This window comes from Gossypium raimondii, chromosome 8 (genome assembly GCF_025698545.1).
Source record: "Gossypium raimondii isolate GPD5lz chromosome 8, ASM2569854v1, whole genome shotgun sequence".
Taxonomy (NCBI): domain Eukaryota; kingdom Viridiplantae; phylum Streptophyta; class Magnoliopsida; order Malvales; family Malvaceae; genus Gossypium; species Gossypium raimondii.
The window spans coordinates 39,562,412-39,585,381 of NC_068572.1; the positions used below are offsets into that span (position 1 = coordinate 39,562,412).

At 31.3% G+C, this 22,970-nt stretch overlaps 2 protein-coding genes and 1 long non-coding RNA gene across 4 annotated transcripts; 1 reads left to right on the top strand and 2 right to left on the bottom strand.

The window, feature by feature from the left end:
- Nucleotides 1–5,981: 5,981 nt before the first annotated feature.
- LOC105793633 (uncharacterized) lies at nucleotides 5,982–7,764 on the top strand. Its single transcript, XR_001133520.2, has 3 exons — nucleotides 5,982–6,081; nucleotides 6,553–6,635; nucleotides 7,451–7,764. It is a non-coding gene; the product is annotated as an uncharacterized LOC105793633 (long non-coding RNA).
- A 6,159-nt stretch (nucleotides 7,765–13,923) lies between these two features.
- LOC105791413 (uncharacterized) lies at nucleotides 13,924–16,966 on the bottom strand. Of its 2 annotated transcripts, XM_012619478.2 has the most exons (8): nucleotides 16,725–16,966; nucleotides 16,601–16,622; nucleotides 15,216–15,272; nucleotides 15,048–15,129; nucleotides 14,845–14,940; nucleotides 14,627–14,751; nucleotides 14,508–14,526; nucleotides 13,924–14,424 (listed from the first exon to the last, which is right to left on the bottom strand). In XM_012619478.2, the coding sequence occupies exons 1-8, from the start codon at nucleotides 16,822–16,824 to the stop codon at nucleotides 14,209–14,211; spliced, it is 717 nt and encodes a 238-aa protein (XP_012474932.1). In that variant the 5' UTR covers nucleotides 16,825–16,966; the 3' UTR covers nucleotides 13,924–14,208. The 2 variants fall into 2 exon arrangements, with proteins under 2 accessions (XP_012474932.1, XP_052490224.1); XM_052634264.1 differs by lacking the exons at nucleotides 16,601–16,622; nucleotides 16,725–16,966 and adding an exon at nucleotides 15,419–16,512.
- Nucleotides 16,967–17,707: 741 nt separating this feature from the next.
- LOC105791415 (NPL4-like protein 1) lies at nucleotides 17,708–20,599 on the bottom strand. The gene is made up of 2 exons (XM_012619479.2): nucleotides 19,394–20,599; nucleotides 17,708–18,075 (listed from the first exon to the last, which is right to left on the bottom strand). The coding sequence occupies exons 1-2, from the start codon at nucleotides 20,375–20,377 to the stop codon at nucleotides 17,821–17,823; spliced, it is 1,239 nt and encodes a 412-aa protein (XP_012474933.1). The 5' UTR covers nucleotides 20,378–20,599; the 3' UTR covers nucleotides 17,708–17,820.
- Between the last annotated feature and the right edge of the window lie 2,371 nt (nucleotides 20,600–22,970).

Consider the following 22,970-nt stretch of genomic DNA (forward strand, 5'->3'; position numbering starts at 1 on the left):
AAGCCATTCCCAAGACCATTCCATGCACAATCTTTCAACCCATTTAAGCATACTTTAATGAGGCTTAAACATAACCAAAACACACATCAAAATACCATATCAAGACCCTAATTCAACCAACTAATATGTCTTTCAAAGACAACTTAATATACCAATACATCAACCATCAAAACATGTCAACATTGTACCAATTCATTCATGATAACCTATTCAATTACTTACCTAAAACATACCACAAATTGATCATTCTCAAACCAACAATTTATACCAATGTTCTATAGACACCCATTATCAATAAGTGACCAAAAAGACTTACCTAAGCAAGTATTATAAGTCCATCAACAATCCATAATCATCAAAGCAAAAACATACCAAGTTATCATTTTACGTGTTCATCAAAAACACCATTATATACCACCCTATACATGTCACTATAAACCTTGGCCAAAATGCAAAAAAATACCGAATTGACATTTGGATAGTGTGGTAGATCTCTGACGAGCTTCCGAAAATCTATAAAACATAAAAAAATTTACGTAAGCAATTAATGCTTAGTAAGCTCATATAAATCAAAACATAACTTACCATTTCATTTGCGTAATATAAAGAATAAATATAATATAATCCAAACCATAAGCTTGGCACAAGCCTATCCATCACCATCAATACACAAGTTAGCACACTTGTAAATAATTCAAATGAACTAACCATAAGATAAGTTATTTTCCATATGAAGTACATCATTTAGTTCCATAAGACTATGTTTAATTCCATTTAATACTTACCATTTCAATCACTTTTCTTACCCATTGAACCATCTCAAATTTCATTGAATACTCGAGAAAGCTTACATGAAGTGTGCATTTACATATAACCGTAACATTTCCTTTACATCATTGCTCACACGAGTTGTGAAATAGGTTTGCTCACACGAGTTGTAGGTCAGAATGTAAGCTACACGATGCTGAACACACGAGCTGTAGAGAACTTGCAACAAATGCAAGACCTCATCCATTGGTAGGACATCCAAAACCAGCACCCGAAACATGAAATCCCTAATAATATGCCATTCGTATCTTAAGAATTCCTAAGGTTCAACAGGGACTCGATATCTGTAAATTCTTCATAGTATTGATAGGTTTATGTATCGATAATTTACATTATAAATAACATAGCATCTAATCAATTTAGCTAACATTAAAACGATCATAGTTCATACGAACTTACCTTGATGACTAGGGGCGTAGAAGTTAAATCGAGCTAATCTGAACCTTTCACCTTTCCTCGATTTAGGTCCGGTTGAGATTTATCTTGACCTAAATAGATAATAATATCCAATTAAATACTTCAATTAACCTCAAACATTAAATTCAATCTACATTTCATATTTATGCAAAATTACCAATTTTCCCCTAATATTTTAACTTTTTCACAATTTAGTCCTTATGCTTATAACTTAAAATCTAACAATTTTAATCTAATTCCATGTTAACCAAACATGCAAGAGACCTTGAAACTTCTCATGTTTATCATCATTTCAACATAAAACCCTAGAATTTATACCCTTAACAATTTAGTCCCTAATTCCAAAATTTACCAAAAATCACTTAACTTGTTTATTTTTCAACAAAGGTTCATAATCTATCATTTAACATCAAAAACATTCAAGTACATTCATGGCATAACCCTCAACCTTTAACAGTTTTACAAATTAACCCTTGGGCTAGCTAGATTAAACTATAACGAACTCAAAACTATTTTTATCATTGAAACTTGTTGAAAATAGTAAAGCCCATCCCGTCTCTCACCCGCTCCAATCAACTCCCTCAAATGAAGGTCCTGAATAGCACTATGTTAGTAGAAAATTGGACAAAACAATTCTTATCATCATTCAACTGGGAAACCGAAATTAAATTATAGTTTAACTTAAGAACGTAAAGAATGTGTTTTAAGTGAATTTTGTTTATCAATTTAACCATTCCTTCTTGGGTAGCCACTAATGTTTGGCCATCAGGGTGTCCTACGGGATATGTTACAACATCTTTCATATTCATCAAACAGATAAAATCACCAATAACATGATATGAACACCCCATATCAACAATTCAATTATTCTTGGACTTACCATTCAACTGAGTGAAAGTTGATTGTTTATTACAAAACACAGCCAAAAGAGGCTATCATTACTTAGCAGTAAAACTAAGAAATGTCACCATCCGGTGGTGGTGGACGAGGAGAAGACTCGCAACCAGCCATTTAGAATGATGAAAGAATTTTTTGTGTATGAAAAACCATGCTCAAATGCCATTACAAGAATAGGGTAATCTCTTGAATCTTATTGATAGACCTCAAAGGTATATATATTGATACAATAGTAGTTATGTAGGAATCAAATTGCTAAAAGATAATATCCCATGACAATATCCTATAATATCCCATTAGGAATCAAATTGCTAAGAAATAATATCCCATAATAATATTCTATAATATCCCATTAGGAATCAAATTGCTAAAAGATAATATCCCATAATAATATCCTTACAAAAGAAAATGTGTTTTTTAATTAAACATGCTAATTGTTATGGTTTAAGGAGAAACTAAACCAAAATGATAAAAAAGTGTTAGGTTGGAAAATACCAAGAGGTGGGATAAATTGGTATTTTAAAAAGTTCTTACAAACTTTTCTAAATGATAAAATCAAGAGAGAATAACTTAACACAATGAATTTATAGTGGTACGACCCCAATTGCCTACCTCAACTACCTTAGCTTTCCACCACTAAGGATTTTCCAATTCACTATTAGAATTGATACCTTTTAAGGAGAAAGTATAACCATTACAACACTATCTCTTTCTTAAGGCTTAAATAGAACTTTTCCCCTAGCTTTAATGGCTAAATGAAAACCTTTCTTAGTTTTTATTGTTCAATTAAAACCTTCTCAATTTACAATTGGTGAAATGAAAAATAAACAATAAAAACCTCTAAGAAGGTCGATGTTTACAAGTTTGAGCTCTAAAAACAAATATGTGAATGGTAAAAGATTTGACACAAAGCTCCTAAAGGTTACAAACAAAAGAAATGAAAGAATGAAGATTTTAAGACTCTGATCTTTAAGCTTGGATGTTTCTCTTATATGTCTTGAAGTATTCTTGAAGAGTATTTTTACCAAGGAACAAGTTTATGGATGTTTCTGGTTGTTAAGGGTGAAATAGTCATTGGAAACATTACTTTTAGGCTAAAAAAGTGTCCCTACAACTTATTTCTCAAAACTTAGCTGAAAAATAGGCATTATATAGTCGTTAGAAGTATGCATCTTGAGACTTTGAAGGGTTGTCTTGAGACATTACATCCTTGGAGCAAAACTTTGGTTTGAAACTTGCATGTCTTGAGACAACCAAGCCTATGTCTTGAGGCATGGTTGAATTTCTTGATACTTTTAGGGTAAGATTCAAGAATTCGCTCCCCTAAGGCAATGTTTGACTACTAATTTGCTCTTTTCAAGATTTAGAGTCCTATGTCTTGATACTTGACTACCAAAGTGCCTTAAAGTATATTGACTCAAAAACATTTGATACACTATGAAACACATCTAAAACATGTTTTTGAGTATTTGCAAGTCATTGGAAATGTTTAATCACTAAATGATTTAGTAATAAAATTTATATTAAATATTATTATATCAAAAGCTTGGGAGATTAAAGCCAACAAAAGAATGAAAACTTTATCCTTGAACATGTTATTTCTATTTTAATAAAAACATTTTAATTCATTTTACTTAGAATAAAATGAAATATGATGCAAAAACCCGAACAATTAACTTAGAGTAAATTGAATGATAAACAATCTTTCTTAGAAAGGAAGAAAGTCATGGCAACAAGGACTTTTGAACATTCAGTACATTAAGAACCAATCAATATTTTTTAGAATTAAATAAAAGAAACAAAGATGGAAGAATGGAATGATGAAACCGAAGGTAGAAGATGATAGGTAAAGGCAACAAGATAGATAGATAAGTAGCCTAGCCTCCTTTGATGAACTTGAACCAAAACAGAACAATAATGACTTTTAATCAATCTTTCCAATTAACTTGAATTAGGCTAACTGAAGTTATGGTGAACTCCCTCAAGAATCCTTGAAGAATTGAAGCAAAAGCCTATCAACAAAATCAAAAGAAATTATTCTTGAAAGAAAAATTCCCTTGGAGCCATTTTATTAATAATAATAAATCAAGGATATAATATATATATATATATATATATATATATATATGGTAGTTATAGAAAACATAGACCTAAACTTTGTGGAAAACAAGGAAACAACCTTTCATTTGTCTCCAAGCAATTAACCTAGTCATAACCCCAGCTCCAAGCCAACCTTGCACCGCTTGCTCCATCATTTTTGTTATCTGCATAAGCAGTCTGCTTCTCTAATTGTCTCCTTTGTTGTCATTTACTATTGTTACAACCCTTGATCTCCTCAAGAAATTGATGTTGCACTGTCGAGATTTTTGGTAAAATTTCCCATTTTATTTTGGATATTAATGTTGATTGTTGGTTTAATGTTTATATGGTGTATGGGTGTTCATTATTAAGATATAGTATGATGATATTGTTAGGTTTATAATAGTAATATATATATTGTTATATGTAGTAGTATATATGCCTTAATGCTATCCTGATGTGGCCATATTGGGTTATAATACAGAGTATAGTTATTGAATTTAGCATTTGTCTTCTTTTTTTCATTTAGCTTAGTAGCATGTATGTATTAATGAAATTAGAAAAATTTTAAAATTTGTTAGGAAAATGCGACGTCATTTAGTAAAACTTAGATTTGTTGTACTTTATTTGTATTAGTGTTGGCGTGTAGTCGTTTCAATTTTGATGATTTGAGCACAATTTCCATTAATTCATGCGAATGCATGAAATGTTTTAAACAATTTTTAATAATAAGGTAATTGACAAAATTGTTATTAAAATATATAAAATATGATCTCATTAATTATTAAATGCCATTTCCAAATTTAAGTGAATAAAATTTTGTTATTAGAATAAAAAATTGTATTTGAAAATATTTCAAAATTTAAAACTATTATTCACTTAGTTAATAAAGTGTCTTCATTATCTTTATTAAAGAATCATAAATGCAATTTGTTTAAGATTAAAATTAGATTAATTGCAATGAATTTGGTAATTTAGGTTTAGTTTTAATAAGTTGGTATGTTTTTCTACATTGAAGTGAAAGAGGTAAGCTAATCATCGAAAGCTAAGATCGTTAAGGGTTGGTCGCTTCTAAGTAATAAACGTTTAGAAATTTAGTTTGTGATATTTAATTTTTAATTGTCTTATATTATGGTCAATTTAATTGCTTGATGTGTTAAAATTACTTTGTAAAATTGATGAAAAGATTTTTATGTGTTTATAAAATTGCTTTTAAATGATTCCTAAATGCCTAGTAACATTGTCGTAAAGCTTTCGGATATAATTAGAATGCCATAGGATATAGAGAACCCCATATTATTTATTTACTATGCAAATTGCCTTATGCGTTCGGAAGTTGCTTATAACATGCATTGAAGTATTGCTATTGTTATAAAATGTAACAGTCCGATTTTGACCCTAATAGGAACAGTGGTTTCGAGACCACAAATCCGAGTCTGAAAAATATTTTAATATTATTTTCTGTGTTAATTATGTGTGACTTTTCATGTGTGAAAGTTTCGTGAATTAATTTTATTATTTGTGTGCTTAATTTGAAAAAAATGGGGCTTAATCGCGTAAAATAAAAATTTGATGGTTAATTAAGAAAGTGCCTAATTGTTGTTGTCTTTATAAGTTGGAGGCCTTATGTTGTAATTTAGCCAATAATAATAGGTAGTGGATGGCATAATGATGATATGTATTTTTATATATATAAAACAATAAAAGTTAAAATAATAATAATATAATAATATATGTTATAATAAAACAAAACATTAAAAAAAACCACCATTTTATGTTCATCTTTCTTCACCGAATGTAGAAAAGAAAAACAAGGTTTGAAAGCTTGAAACATTCGGCCATTTTGAAGCTTAATTCAAGGTTAGTTTTTGTTCGATTTTTTATAATTTTTACATTTTTGAGATCGTTGCTTTGAATACTTCAAAACCCATGTCTTAATTTTGTGAATTGTTGATGATTTTGAGAAATGCCATTGATGAATGCTTGAGCTTTGTGATAGTTGATGATGAAATATGAAAGATATGTGAAATATTAACATGTTTTGTCTTTGAATTTTTGATGAATTTGAGTAATTAGGGTTAAATTGTAAAAATAAATTTTTGAGGAGCTAAAATGTGAAATAAATGAAATGTGTGGGCTTGTATGGACACTAGGAATATTCGGCCCTTAAGGAGTGTAGTCAAATTTTGTGGGTTTTGCGTTTCGAGCAAAAAGGACTAAATTGTAAAAAGTGTGAAATGTTAGGGGAAAATTGTAATTTTCTCATTTATATGTTTTTAGGCTAAATTGAATAGAATGGTGTTTAAATAAGCTTAATTTGAATATGTTTAGATCAAGAATTAAAGAAATCGGATTTGGGTCGGGGAAAGACAAAGGTGGTCGAGTAGCCGATTTAACAGTCGGCGACATTCGAGGTAAGTCGATAAGCATATAAATGTTGATAAATTATGATATATATATATTTATGCTATATTATGAATGAGATTATCATGAAATTTTTTTTGGTATTGCCGAATGCATATATGATTGGGAGATTAAATTCCAAGTTCGATTCGTTCGAGATTTAGTATCCGGAAGTCCCGTACGAACCCTAGGAAATAGTTAGGATACATATGTCATGACATAGGATTTCCGATATGTGTTATCGTGAAAGACCACGTTTGGGACGTTGGCATCGGTTTGTGTTTACGTGTAAGACCCTGTCTGGGATAATGGCATCGATATATGTTTACATGTAAGACCACGTCTGGGACGTTGGCATTGTACGAGCTTCCGAATATCCACGTATTCTTTTTAGTTCCAAACGGTTCAACGGGCAATATTCAGTAAAGATCGATTGTGAAATTGAACTACCTGTTCTGGTATGTGTTAGTTAATTATATATATGAAAACGAGGTGAGTTGATTTCTTGACATTATATAAGATATGTTAATATAAGCTATGAAATATCATGATTGTATACAAATTTGATTTGGCTTATAGTATTATTTATGAGGACAAGAGTAAAATTTTATATATGTTTATGAAAGACCATATTCGCCCTGTATTTTGTATATATGATCAACGTATAATATAGTAGTAGATGATATTTCTTTACTGTGAATGATGTGAATTTTAGCTTTATTAATTCAATGTTACAAGTCATAATTATTATATGTGTTTATGCTTATGACTTAATAAGTTCCAATTAGCTTATTGTGTGTTTGTATTTGTTTACTTTGTTTTATAGATTTTAAAGTCGTTACGAGCTCGGGGATCGTCAACCAAGTCCATCACACTATCGACATTTTCTTTTGGTACTTTGCTAAGTTATTTTCAAGTATATGGCATGTATAGCATAGTTAACATGTTGATTTTGGAACCAATGTGTATGTGTAATTAAAAGCCATGCGAAAATGGCTTATCTCTTTTTGTTTGAATTTGGCTTTGATGCATATAGTTTAAGGGACAATATGGAGTATATGCTTATGTTATCATGTGCATGGTTAATTAAGTTTAGGTAATGTATATATTCGGCTAAGGCAAATATGTTTGATAGGTAAAGTTTAGTATTATTGCTTTTGACATATTGGATTTAGATGATGCTTTGATTAAGCTTATATGGCTTAAAAATAGGTTCATGAATTGAATATTATTTCTTAATTAATGGATGATTAAACACTGTGCATGTTCGGCCTTATAGGTTGTTATAAGTCTAACTGTAAAGAACTTATATTTTCGGACATGATATGTAAATGGTTAAATCTTGTTATGAATATATATACGTGAATTGGATAAATATTAGGTTTGAATATGTTAAATGATTTTGATTAAATGTGTATAAATTACATGAAATTTGTTGGCTATTTAAGCATGACATATCTATTGTTTTAATACTACATGCATTCGGTTATGACTCATATATTTGAGAAATTTAAATGTTATGGCAAATTATTTGTTATAATAGCATGAATATGTAATGGTGTAGTTGTTAATTGATAAGTTTTTTTTTTGTGAATAAATATATTTATTTTACATAACATATTATATCTAAATGTTTTGTTTTTATTTATTTATTTGACTCAAATGAATTGCACATCTATATATGAATTTGGTAATAAGTTAAAATGTAAATTGATATGAAAGGTCTATAAGTCCGAATATGTCATGAGTATTAGAATTGGATTGTGATGGTAATACTTGCATCGTTAATTGTTTTGATGGTTTAGTATATGTCAAGAAAGTTGACTATTAAGTATGGAATAAATGATAAATTTTAATAGTGTTGATTTGTAATTTATGATTTGTAATTGAATCTATTTGTGATTAGTTAAGTCTGACAAAGTCATAAAAGTAACTTCATGATTAAGTGATTAAGAGTGTTTCATGATTATGTTTTATCCTGTTATGTCCGGTAATGCCTCATAACCCTAACCCGGCGACAGATACGAGGTAGGAGTGTTACATAAAACGTGTGTTGTACATTTTTCATTGATTGTTTGGTGTTCAATTGGGTAGTTGTGTATTTAAATGCATTTTCTACATGTGTTATTACTTGAGATAGTTTTAAACTATAAATTATATATATCGACATGTTATGAAAATTGATAAAAATAATAAGAATAATGTTATTGAAAAATTACAATTTGTCATTAAAAATATTTTATGAAATTGTACAAATAGTAGAAATCTTGTTTTTCCATTGTTTTAAAAATATTTCATGGATTTTACTAAAAATCCTATTCAAAGTGTTTCAAATTTGTTTTTAAATTACTTTTTAATTAACTCTAATATATGGTAAAGTTAGAATTTAGAGATCACCATTGAGCAGTGAAAAGCTTAATGTTTGGGTTTTTAATTTCATGTGCGAGTTATAAATAGTTCGTGCTCGAGCACCATTGCCAAAGAGTCTCCACAATCCATAATCTATAAATTGGCATGTATTTAGAACCATTAGATTGGTTGGTTATATTGGTTAATTGTTTGACTGTTTGACTAAGATGTGTTAAATGATTTTAATCTTTTTAAATGTTTTATAGGTAGGATTTTGTTAAATGATTTATTATCTGTATGTTTATGTTTTATGTTTTATTGTGTAATAATTGAATGATTAATCGAGCGAGTGGCACCGACAACTATTATGATGCTCCAGATCCAACTGGACTTCAGAAGTGAGTTTGGGGTGTTATAAAAAGATATGTACTGACCCCATCCAAAAATGCATTGCAAATCGATTAATCTTTTAGACTTGAAAACGAGTAGCTTTGGTAAAATTAATTTTGAGTTTCAACGCATTCGTGCATGTATCAAAGTAACAATAAAATCTTATTTGATACTGTTAGGAATGTGAGAATGCTGCCTCAAAATAATATTTGAAACTCAAAAAAGAAAATCCTATGTCGGAATCTTACATTACCCCAGGAATTTTACAATCTTGGAACCATAGAATTTTAATTCTTGGTGATATTGTAAAATTTGGGAATTACATTCCCTTGTTTGATTTTGAAAATCAATGTTTTAAGGACTATATTAGTGGTCGAATCGACCAAATCATCGATTTTCGATTCAACCGTCGGTTCAACTGGTTTAAAATTAAAAATTCTAAAAAATTACAAGCATTCAAAAATGCGTAGAAAAATCATAAAAATAAAAAAACAACAAATACAAATAAATAATAATATAAATAAACATTCATTTTATAAATTGCAAATAATTAAATATTTAAACTAATTTAAATTTGATTCAACTAATTTTTAACCAATTTTTTACTCAGTTCAATTAATTTTTTATTGATTCAACCATTTTTGTGTTGGTTCAATCTTCCTCCGATTTTTTGGTATTGGTTGGGCTGCCAATTTAAGATTTAATTGGTCAGTTTAGTCCAATTCTAGAACCATTCTAAAAACTACTTTGAGTTAGTTGTTGGTAAATCAGGTTAGGAAAACGCAACGAAAAATAAATTTAGGGGAAAATCAGAGTTTTAATTTTTTTTCCAAAACAAGAACTTGGTTGTGATATCTAAAATAATGAACATTTAAACAAAATTGTACATTTTCGATTCGTCTAGGATGAACGATTCAACTGAGTAGTCTTCTCCACTATCCTCAAGCTCACGTCTGTCGAGTGTAAACTCACTTCGAATCAGAAAATTTTTCACAAAAATTACCAGTGGTGTAATTTCGTAATTTCTCTAGACTTTTAGGCCAAGTTGTAAATAAGAAAAATATCTCTAGAAATTTTCTGAAATAATTTCTTCAGAGAATTTTTTCTCTACAACTTTCTTTTGAATTCAAGTGTGTGTAAAATAATGACTCAAAACTCTCTTTATATAGGGAGAGTTTAGAGACTTCAACTATGATTAAATTTAATCACTTTAATATTAAATTAATAAAATACTATTAAAATAAGCATTAAATTTAATTTAATATTAAATCTATTAAAATATTATTATTTTTAGAATATTTAATCTGAAATCAAATTCTCTGGTAGAGTCTCAGTAGGAGTGTAACTCTTCCACTACTCAACCACTAAAGACCCACTGTGGCCAACCATTTGCCGGCCACCAAAATGCTACTGTCATAGCCACCGGCACCCCAAGCTGGTTTGGTTGTTGTCGGTTTGATCCCAACCAATGACACCCGATTGATCCGATTTAGCGACCGATTGGACCATTGGCCGGTTTCATATGCCAGACCCGATTCGACCAATTTTTGGGTCTTGGTCTCGATTTTGGGCTCTCAGGCCTAATTTACGATCTTAGGTCCAATTTTCAAGTTTAATTACCCATTTGGCCAATTATCTGACTTCAAAATTAATTTCCAAAAATATCATATTAATTTTTAATAATTTAATTTTATTTGATCAAAATTAATTTTCCCAAAAATCACTTAGATTTGAAATTAATTTTTCAAGAAAATTCTTTAATCAAATTCTCTAGTTGAACAATTCTTACAACCACCAAATTTAATTCCACATCGAACAAATCAACTCAATCAAATTACTTCCAAAGTCGTAGGATTTTCTTCTGATTCAAATACAGTCCGATCGAGCTTTTGTTGAGCTAGCGGAGGGACCTATTAGACATATACAATTAGAATCTAGTAATTGTAATTATGTTCAGAAGTATCGTTTTGATAATTCGCAATTACTTATTCATGGATCAATCCACAAGAAGTACCATGATTGAAAACTCCTTATTGTATACTCTTTACTAAAGCAATTCATCCAACTATTTTGTCCAATGACCTTGTCATGTGTGTTACCCTCATAAGATATTACTAATCCCTTTGAGTTAAATTCGTTCACTCAATACAATCCTATTTTATCTCATTGTCACCATTGTGTCTTCTTAATGATTAATATGATCACTATCAACAAATGATTGTGATAAATTGCTCATTCGAGAACTAATAACCTGTGGCCACGTTCTATGTTTATCAATCCAAACAATGTCAATGAGAGGATATCGTTAACTCTTTAATTGAGTTATGAATTCCACTGTTGCTAGTAAAGTCATGTCATACACAAGTCATGTATCCAACATACCGGCTATCAGCTCGATCATCTTTATAGCATTGGCCTCCACTTATATCAAAGCACATGAGCAACATATGTATGGTTAGTGACTAACTCGGGATTTAGGTAAATCATACCATGAATGTCACAAGTGAATTAATTTACAAACGGATTTAGAATTAACTCATCTTGGATCCAGTCCAATGTATCATTCTTTCAATGAATACATCTATGTCTCTACCCATGGACTCAATTGCTCCGATAGCCAAAACTAACCATCTCCTCAATTGGAATTGTAGAAGACATAATAATCTTTCTCAATATTTGAATCAAATTCTCACTTTGATTCTTTTACGAGATTACAGACTCATTTCTCGCAATGTAAACATTTTTACAGTGCCACTTATTGTTAGTTTGAACTTAGACAATCAATGAGCTAACATTTGCTTGTCACAATTTTATTGTTCATGCAAAATATAAAAGATAGAAATACAAAAAATATAACAGTGAAATGAAAATTTTATTTATTCATCGTTCAAATACGTGGACATATTTTCTAACATTAGCAATCTTATATTTCCAATAGTGCTAGAATTTAGTAATATAAAGAGTAATTTCAATACACCTCATCCTAAGATGTTTATTTTATGACATTTTTTATGTATAATTACGATATATTAGAGCTAATTCTCCACTTTTTTCTACCTTCTTTTTCTATAATTTGTAACAATTTAACTATTTCTAAACTAGATGAAATAAATTAATTTAGTTAAATAGAATAAGTTTTTTTTATAAACATAGATTGGTTTCAATTACATTAATATTTATATATTTGGATTCGATCAGTTTCAATTACATTAATTAAAAGGGTCTTTGGCCTTGTGGTTTGAATCTCAATTCTTTGTTAATTTATTTTTATCTCTAACTATTTGGTTTTGCTTTATTTTAACAGACGTCAAGTCTTTATGCTAAATTTTGTGAAGAATTGGCAACGATGCTTAAAGGCTCTCAGAATCTGAATTTAATAAGTACGGGGATCTTTACAGGGAATGTTGGTATAACCATATCTTGGCATTTGAGTCTCAATTATGACTGCTTACACCAAGCTTGGACCTATATTTTTTTCATCGCTTTAACATCCTAAGAAACAAGGCAGGCAACATCGAAGTTACTCCCCACACGTTGGTTCTCCATGATGAAGTTGGGGACGACATTGAAGAGTAACTAATTTTATTCACGATTCACCTACTTCTACATCAACTTTTTCTTTTCTCATTTTTGGTGATTATATTGAATTTTAGACAACTTATAATTACTTCAATTTATCAATAAATGTTATTTAATGTAAATACCAAAAATAAAGGATTGTTGTTATTTTAAATGAAATACAAATAAGTTTATGTTAATAAAGAATTTTGAAAGGAGTATCATTGAATTGAATGTTTAATGCTTGCAAATTTATATTTTCTTTTAAAATCTCTCCAACAACGAAAAATATTTTATATAAAGTCATCCAAACACAATAAAACATCAGATTTTTCAAATATCATTTTCTAGAAGCTATTTTTCATGAATCAAACGAACTCTTAATCCTTGAAAATCACATTTGAACTAAATTATTTATTTGTTGTTGCTATTTAGCTTTGGGTTTTGGAAATATATATATTTACTTCACAATATCATGTCCAAAATATATATTTTATTTTTCAAAATACTTTTGATAGTTTATAATCTTAAACCAAGCTAAGACTTATTTGAAGTAGTTAGTGCTTCTATCGGTCATCTAAATGGCGCAGGTTTAAACTCCGTCATCTTCTTTCCCTCTCTTAATATCATAATGAAAAAAAAGCTGAGTAATTTTATACAAAAAATTTTGTAGTTTACAAAAGCAAAAGTAAATTAGCCCTTAAAATCTATTCAATTTTCTTTTCCAACTGCACAATACATGTATATTTGATAAATTGTATAGAAGCAATAAGATATTGATTGAAAAGAAAATATTGTTGAGCATGTGACTAAGGATAAGGCTGATCGACCTTGCTTTGTAAACAAACTACCTAATTTTGCATTCTAATTTCTATAATTAGTACTAACAATTCGTTTTATAGCCGATCTAAGACGTGCTTTAAAAGCAATTAACTCATTACCGCCGTAGATGTGAGAAAAAAGGCAGGGTTTTATCATTTCCAAATAAAAAATTCCCCAAGGTTAGAAGCTGTGCAATTGGATCACAGCCCGTTGATTATATCACCTCAATAAGACGGTTCCGATCTAATGTCTTAACTTTTACAAATTTGCATAAACTATTGAGAGCAGACATGTTCATGGTATATCTACTTTTTAAACCTTTAGCTGTTCAAATAAGCAACACGAAAAGCAAATCACGCTTAAAAATATATCACTACGTAATTTGCAGCATGCAAATCAAAGCCCTATCCATGTCTTAGTAACCCACACTAGTGCTTGCAACCAACAAGTAACCCAGATAAATATTTACCTAGAATAACCAGATGGTGGGTACTGAGGAGGAGGGTATGCAGCGGGCGGGTAACCTTGAGCTGGATAAGGCTGTCCATATGCTGCTGGTGGATAGCCAGCTGCAGGAGGAACTGGTTGATCAATGCGAGACATCTGCTGAACAGGGGGGACTGCCATTGGTTGTGGACCAAACTTGCCGTCTCGTTTGTCCATTTCAACCTTATGTTGCGTCTGTAACAAGAGAAAATGTTAAGACATGGTTCCAAAAAAGGATAATAAGTTTCCCAATTGCATGTGTTAGATGCACTTCATACCTGCATACATGCACAGACCCTGGAAAAAACAAGCAAAATAAAAGACTACTTTCAGTATGGTATCTTTGAGGAGAACTAGCAAAGACATTGATAGAGCTGAAAGGAATGTAAGACTTTACGTGCAGTAAACCATATCAGCCAAACAACTCAGTATTTGTGATGCCTCTTGAATCTCATCGCTTCCAACAATCATTGCAACTAGGGAGAATATGCATGCAATTTGTTGTAAGCAGAACATGAAACCCTGTATATCAAGGGGCAATATGTCTAATCAATAGCCAGGAAGTGCAAAAATAATTACAGATCAAAGAAACAGACGTAGGAGCAGAAAGATTACAATGATGCAATTGTCACATTTTGTTGTTTGAATGTTGAATTCATCTTGCAAGAGGAATCGGGTAGAGGCCACAGAGTTTCCAAAACAGAGGAAAACCTGAAATTAAAACACAAATATACAAATCTTAGATTCTAAAAATTAAGGCACTAGTTGAAGTAACAGCAAAAGCAATACAGACCACATAAACAAACTTCCTTTCCTACCTCAGTGCAAAGGCAAAACTCGGGACATTTACTCTCTCCACACCTACCACTACATGGCATATAACCAGCACAACATGTATACCTACAACAAAGACAAGAGGCGATGTTGAAAACAAGATGCTATACCATTGAATTGTACTTCAAAGATGAACGAAATGGGTCAATTACCTTGACATGTCACCATAAAGCGCTCGTTTCCGGAGCATGTAGGATGCACATGGTCCACTACAAAAGAACAGGAAAAATAAACAATAAATTGGTGACAGAAGTATGATTAGACAATTTTAAAGTGTTAAACTAATGAAACTAAAAAAAGGCGAGGGACAGAGGGAAGGGTTTTAGCTTATGCAGAAATTCAGCACATCATTTACCAGGAAAGAGCTAAAAAGTAAGGGTTGTAATGGCTCACTTCAGATTGATTTTGAAAAATATTTGCGGTTACCACGCAGTAATTTGGTTTTTCAGAAACCAGACTGAAATCGAATATCAAAGATGGCCAAGAGGAATCAAAGTTCACAGAGGTTCTGATCAGTTTTGTTCATCAGTTTTTTTAACTTTTTTAAATATATATAGTTGTTATACCCCTACCCCAATTGGGACAAGTGGCAACATGAGAACCAACCGGGGAGACACTTGTGAGCGACCCTCCGTCTTGTACCATCCGTAGTCACTCAATGACCAACAATCTGCATGCCTCATACCACCCACAAGAGGGACCGTCCATCCTTAACCATCCAATTAGATCCTCTGTTAAGCCATCCGCTATTAACAGATGCGATCACCTTAAGAGGAGACCACCCAGGAACCCTCACTTACCTATAAATACCCCCAAGGTGCAACATAGTATAAGAACTTCTTTCCTCTCTCTAGAAATCCTGACACACTAAGCTCTCATCCTTCTTTACCAGAGTCCCTCTACTTTTCTGAGTCTCAACTCTAGAGTGTGTGAATGGTATCACAATAGTATTCAAAGTTTTTTTACTAATTTAAATATAAATAGTTATTTTTGTATTATAAATTAAATAAAAAATGAAATTCAGTTGAGTTAGGATAACTATGGCTTTCTAACTAATGAACAGTGACAAAACTGAATTAAATTAAACCGAAGTGAAATCGAACAGAACACTATGGTTGGAATTGCTTTTCGTTTTTTTAGGTTTTCTTGCTCACCACCACCCACTAAACCAGTAAAAAGCCGAGGCAAGAAGGGAGTATTTTCCATGGCGAAAAGATATCTAATATCTTCCATCAAACATCATTAAAATTTAAATACTATCAAGCATAAGGCGAAAAAGTGAAATGAAGCATTCCTGAAAAGATAATTGATCATCCAAATTCAGGAACAGAAACATGAAAGTAAGCAAAGTGAACACTAGGTCACTCAAGTAAACAACCTCCTATTCTGCAAAGCCTAAAACATGATTGGCAAAACCCCTATTGCAACTAATTATAAATGAGAAACACTATAGAAAAACACACAATTGAGAAGACAAAGGTAGCAGATCTACGATGCGGAAAAAAGATAATAAAAAGAAAAATCCGGAATTACTTACCACCATAAAGCAAAGCAACAATCTGACGAAAAACACAAAAAAGGAAAGAAAAAAAGAATCAATAAAACAAAAACTAGAAAAAGGAAAAAGAAAAAGAAGCAAAAAAAGAGAAATAAGTTTATACAAAGAGGGTGGCGATGAATGGTACTGATGAGATCAGTGTGCCAAAGATTCCTATAGTTCTGACGGAGCTGCATCTTCTCCAGGTGTTGTTGGGACGCCATCACTCAAGAACCTTTCGACAGAGAAAGAATGCATGGAAATGGAAAGGAGGGTGTGTTTTCAAGTCTCTGATTATTCTTTTTACTCTTAAAAGTCGCCATCTCCACTTAAATTCAAATATGGAATGGAAGGGAGAGCGAAAATAATAAAAATGCGAATAAAAGACTTAAATTTCAATGGATTTATGAATTATGACTACTCTTCTGGATTTTCATTTTGAAAAATATATATCTTCAACCAAAATTCTGTATGTGTCCAAAATTAAATAAAATTATTTTAGGTTCATAAGTGAATAATAAAACATTTATTTCAATCTTTTAATATTTATTATATCAAATACTCACCTTAATATTATTGTCTAAAATTCTTAAATATATTTCAGTTCCTTAATACTCTTTCAAATTTTAGTCTAATTTTAAGACAATAAGTGGCTATATTTTTTTTATGTCAATTTGATCCTTTACTCTTTAAAAGTATATAAATATTAAAAACATATTTTTTCTTTTTAGTAAATTTATAAAAAATTAAAATTCATTTTAAAATATGAAACATACAAAAGTTCAAAAATGCAAAAATGTGTTATTCAATAGTCTTTAAATTTTAAGCTATTCATTTCCATCTGTAATAAATCAAATTTGAAAAATAATTATTTTAAATCAGATTAATTAATTATATATTCAAAATAGACTAATTTGAAAATTAAATTACTTTTTCATAAAAATTAAAGAAACCAGTGGCACGTATTCTCTTCAAATATAAATAATAAGCTTTTATATATAGTTGTCAAATAAAAATAATCACTTGAAAACGTTTTTTTTATCATAAATTTCGTATCAGAGACAGCTCACCAATTTTCAGCTTTGAATGTAAAGCATAATGTTAAGATTCTAGGAATAACTGAGATTGGTAATGATGCTAGTAAACAATGGCAAAGAGTAAGTTGTTATGATCATAAATATACAGCACTTTCCAATAAACAACCAAGCATAATAAGTGAATCAGGATGTGTTGGCCATGGACTCGATTAGGAGCTGGTAACCTTCTGGTACTGCTGTCTCTGTGCTAACACACTCTGCTAGTGCTGGAACATCAGAACCAAGGCCATGAGACATGGCTAGAAACAGCAGCAAATGGAAATCCGCGATACGCTTCACGAATGGAAGGCTCTTTGTCCTATCTAGATGATTCTTCAGTGTCCTCATCGTCGCGAGGTTATTCCGGTTCTCAATAGGAAAGGTTGATGAAAGAGGTCCCTGCATCGAAAGCAACCATTCATTTGTGTTTCTGAGTAAGTTCTTAAGTAAAACACAGGTCCAACTCCAACCTGAGAAATAAAAGCATAATAACAACCACTCTTGTATTTATTGTAAGACTAGTAGCGAACATAGGTGGACTTCGTTAAGCCACATACAAGTCTGCTAGCAGAAAATGACAGTCGATGATGTTTTTCAGGAGCCTTATACTCTAATATTAGCGCTGCACATAGTTACACGCCTAACAAGGGTGATTTTACTTGTTTCAAAAGTGATTGTCCGGTATGGTGCAAGGCATCAATATCGGAGTGACAACAATCAAGACCAGACAATCACGTCTACTTCCAAACTTAAATACTATTGTAGAGCAGCAATACACGATATTTAATGGCTGTAGGACAAAAAGAGCTGAGCATTATTTTCAGGGTTATCAGATAATCAAGTATCCAATAGGGTCTCAGACCATGTTAAGGTTTCGTCCAACAAATGCAATGCAGGTGGGAGGTCAATTCATTGGATATCATCGACATTATAACTATAGAGGCTAACTACAACATACATTATAAAAGAAACTAGACATATTGAACCTATTGGTTCTACTTTGCAAAAAATACTACCCCATTACCAAAGCCAAAAACAACTTCCAACTTTCCACTAACCTTAGATCTAACCTGAGTTTCTAACCTCAACCAGACTTGAATAGTCGAATACTAAATAGAATAACTGATTAATCATATAATCCAACCTAAATGTGAAGGCAAACCGGCAGCAGGAGCTGAAACAATCTATAATTTTAAGGGAAGACCCCTACCACCATCACATGCAAAAATCAATCTATCTTATGTATATGGTAAGAACTAAAATAAAAGAAAGATGCAATAAAAAACTACATTGAAACTTCTCCCTCATGCCCCTTCAATTCCGAGAGACCATTTAAAAATAACATCAGTGTGGCTTTACATTAACTATATATGGTACTTCCTTCTTCACATACACAAACCATGTGCAGAAAAGCTAGTTTTGATAATTTTATGTATGGCTCCTCTCTCCCTACTCACATTCGTTTATGCCACATTTTTAAACTACTTACATCCAGCATTATTTGCCTTAGCTGAATCATTAACAACCCTTAGCACCCATGATAAATTGAGCAAGCAATTCAACAGCTAAAATTATAGTGAAAATGCAAACTTCACATGCGACACTCACACCTTGGAGATCAATAGGTTAATCATAAACACAAGTATTAACCATAAAAAGCAACTGATTCAACAAAATGAATTGGTTAATATCAGATAATGAATAAAGAATTATGCACCTGATGGTCGATAATCTTAACCACCACCAAGAAGAAATCATTATCAACCTCCTTAACATCCTTCCCACCTACGACGACTTCTTTCTTCATCTTGGAAAGCTTTGGATCATCGTCTTCCCCGAACTCGGTAACGAACCATCCTTCCTTAAATAACTTCACACACATATCACTCATTTGGAAAGCTTCAAAATGTACATCGGCATCCCCATCTTCATTGGCTTCCAGCTTCACCACAACAGTCACCCACTCCTTCAGCCCACTCTCAGCGTGAAGCTCAGCCGCCTGTAGAACCTCCTTGTTGGAAAAATTATAGTCCTTTTTGTCCTGCATTATCGTCTGGGTAAAAATAAACCCTACCCTCTTCCTACCTAACCCAGCAGCAATGGCATCAACCAATTTCTCTTCTTCGGGATCCCTCAAGAGAATCAAATCATCTTCCATCCCTTGCTGAGGCGGCTCGTAAATGAAATCGACTTCCACCCTACCTTCTTCGGAGACGGTGCCGTACATAAAGCCGCCGCGTTTCACAGCGAACGCCAGCGTTTCGTTGACGTAACGCTGGAAAGCATTGGCGGAATCGCGGTCGAAGGAAACCGAATCGCAGTGAGGCGATTCCTGGCGGGTGATCCGTGTCTGCTTAGCGATGAGGTCGTCCATCGTCATCTTACGCCCGAAGGATCCGGCGGGACAGACGGGGGCTCCGCCGCGGACGGTGCGTTCGCCCTGGTAGTAGAGAAAAATGACGGAGCCGTGGGAGAGGTTCAAGGAGGAGAGGGGACGGGAGGGGTCGGACATGTCGGTGAAACGGAGGAGGTCGGCGGGGGTTTTAGCCAAGAGAAGATTGCGATCGGTGGAAAGGGTTTGGTTATGAATGGGGATTTGGAGTTGGGATTCGATTAAGGCTTTCAATTGGGAGATTAAAACGTGAGGACCGCCGACCTGGACACGTTCCAGGCCGTCTCGGCTGCGGATTCTGAGCAACATCTTGGGGGGGGGGATACGGCGGCGTTTATGAATGCTGGAAATCTTGATTAGAATTGAAAATTTTAGGAAGATTTAGTTACTTTTTATAATGGAGAAGAAAAGAGTCAGTGTTGGAGAGAACAAGTTCTTGGAGTGGCAGAGTTGAGTTGGGACTTGGAGGAAAAGCTAACAAGTTCTTGGATCGCTTGCCGCGGGAGACCTCGACTAGGACACGAAAGAGATATATTTACTCCACGATTAACTTTCTTTTTAATCCTCCTTTCAACCTCTACCAATTATTTACTGTTGCAGCACTAAAACGTCAGCGTTCTCAACTCAACAATGAGCTCCTAATAATTTAGGTTTGTTATAGATTTAAACTCAAAGAAATCTGAACCCCTAAGAATCTGAATCTGAAATCGACCGACCGTACAACCATAATAAACATTAACAATTAATATAATTATATAAAATTTATTTATTTTATAAAAATATATTCCTAAGCATTACATATTTATAGAAAAATAATTAATAATATATAACATATAATAATTAAAAGATTTTGTATTACTATTATACTATGTGATACAGTATTACTTAATGTAATAATATATATTAAAATTATATTTAACTATTAATTGGTCATGGTCCAAAATCAAAACCAAAGTTATTAATTGATTTGCTTGAAATGATTCAATCTGATCGGTTAAATCGATTTTAAACACTAACTATAATAGATGATATACTATTTACATAATATATGTATATATAACTATTACTAAAACTATTATGTTCAAGCATCATTGTATCCACATATTTTAGTTATTAGTTAGCTAAAATTAATCACAATTGATAATTTTAGTCACTCATATGACTTGTTTGTGGCAAACAAAAAGAAAAATTTTCACTTATTTTAAAGAGATCTTATTTTCTACAACGAGTTTTTACTCATCTTTCTAATAATTATTCTTTCTTTTATGTCTAACTACTTTAGAACATATGTGTTAAATAAGCTTTTTTCGTGTTATTACACTAACAACCAAACGTAGCATTAATATATATAACTCTCCGAACAATTAATATTTTAACAATTTGGCCATTAAATTTATCAATGAAGTTGTACTTATCATGAATATAAAGTTTTAAATAAATTCTAAATCTTTATTGAAAAATACTATCATATATTCAACAATTAGTATAATGATTCTATTTTATTAATTATCGATAATACATCTATAATAGATCATAGTATGACAATATAACGTAAGTATCAACAATTATGCATAATTTAGTATATTAAAACACATCTCTAAAAGTAATAATACACAAAATATTATTAAAATTTTAATATCTTAAAAAATTTATTTTTATTAAATTAAATTTTGAATTGGAAGAATAGGGATCCTAAAAAAAATTAAAACTGCTCAAGCCCTAACCAAACATGCATATGTGTTTGAAAATTTCACAAAAAAAGGGAAATTTCTTGAACCCCAGCACAAAGTTTTTAAGTGGAAGACAAAGGAGAGTGTATGGGTTCTTTTAGAACATTGCCCTAATGCCTCCTCCATCGAACATTTTGGGCTTGCACCTCTTTAAATCTAGAGAAATCTCAAAGTCGACAAAACAGTGATAGCTAAGGAGAAGGATCAACTCAACGACCATGAAATGGAAGATCTGAGGCTTGACAAACTCAATGAGACAACAATTAATACTGACCAAACCAAGCAAATAGGACTGATCGGAAGCTATACATCGATTGAATGGCAGTGACGATTGAGGTTCTTCATGAAAAAAATAAGAGAAGACAAAGAAAGATAAAGAGAGAAAAAAATGTAAAAACTTTTAATTTAATTACTTTAATAAAAAAAAAGATTTCACGATTTTTTATAAACCCATTCACTAGATTGTCATAAGTTATTTTTAATGTTTATTATTGTTTTTTCTTAATTTTTATTTTTGGGTGTAATTCATTTTAAGGTCTTTTGATTTATTTTAAATAAAAAATTTAACAAAAAGTGACATGTATCATAATTTTAGTGGTCCACGTGTTTTGACAAGTAAAAGATTAACATCATTAGTTAAAGGTATCACAACAAAAAATATAAATACCAAAATAGACATTTTGAAAGTAGAGATACCATATTAGAAGATTTGATAAAGTTCAGTACCAAATACTACATTAAGCCATTAGTTTATTTTGAGTTCAGATAATAATGAGTATATTATTTGGATTTTGGCCTAATATAATATATTTGAGTTTTGAAATAAATATATTAGAATATGAGTATTAGGTTTATAAATTTAATAAGAAAGATAAAAGTTATTCAATTGTCGACATAATAACAAAATAAACAATAAAAATATTTTTGTCAATTCATATACATATCATATAATAATAAATTTTACATACAATAAGTACTTTATTTATTTTATATAAAATAAATCTATTAAATATATAATAATTAATATATTATGTATCTGTAACACCCCTACCTGACCTAGAAGTTTAGACCAAGTCTGGAAGGTTACATCAATTCATATCAGAATAAACCAACATTTTACTAGTAGAAATCAACAGTCAAAAATAATGTAATTAGTTAAATCAACATAGAAA

Bases quoted from the DNA above. Each gene is read 5' to 3' on its own strand.
- LOC105791413 (XM_012619478.2), bottom strand. From the start codon at position 16,824: ATGGCGTCCCAACAACACCTGGAGAAGATGCAGCTCCGTCAGAACTAT. The intron at 15,273-16,600 runs GTAAGTAATTCC...GTTCTTTTGTAG, and splicing joins TGTTGCTTTGCTTTATGGTG to TGGACCATGTGCATCCTACA. The intron at 14,752-14,844 runs GTAATCTTTCTG...CTTGATATACAG, and splicing joins AATGTGACAATTGCATCATT to GGTTTCATGTTCTGCTTACA.
- LOC105791415 (XM_012619479.2), bottom strand. From the start codon at position 20,377: ATGTTGCTCAGAATCCGCAGCCGAGACGGCCTGGAACGTGTCCAGGTC. The intron at 18,076-19,393 runs GTGCATAATTCT...CTTTCGATGCAG, and splicing joins TTAAGATTATCGACCATCAG to GGACCTCTTTCATCAACCTT.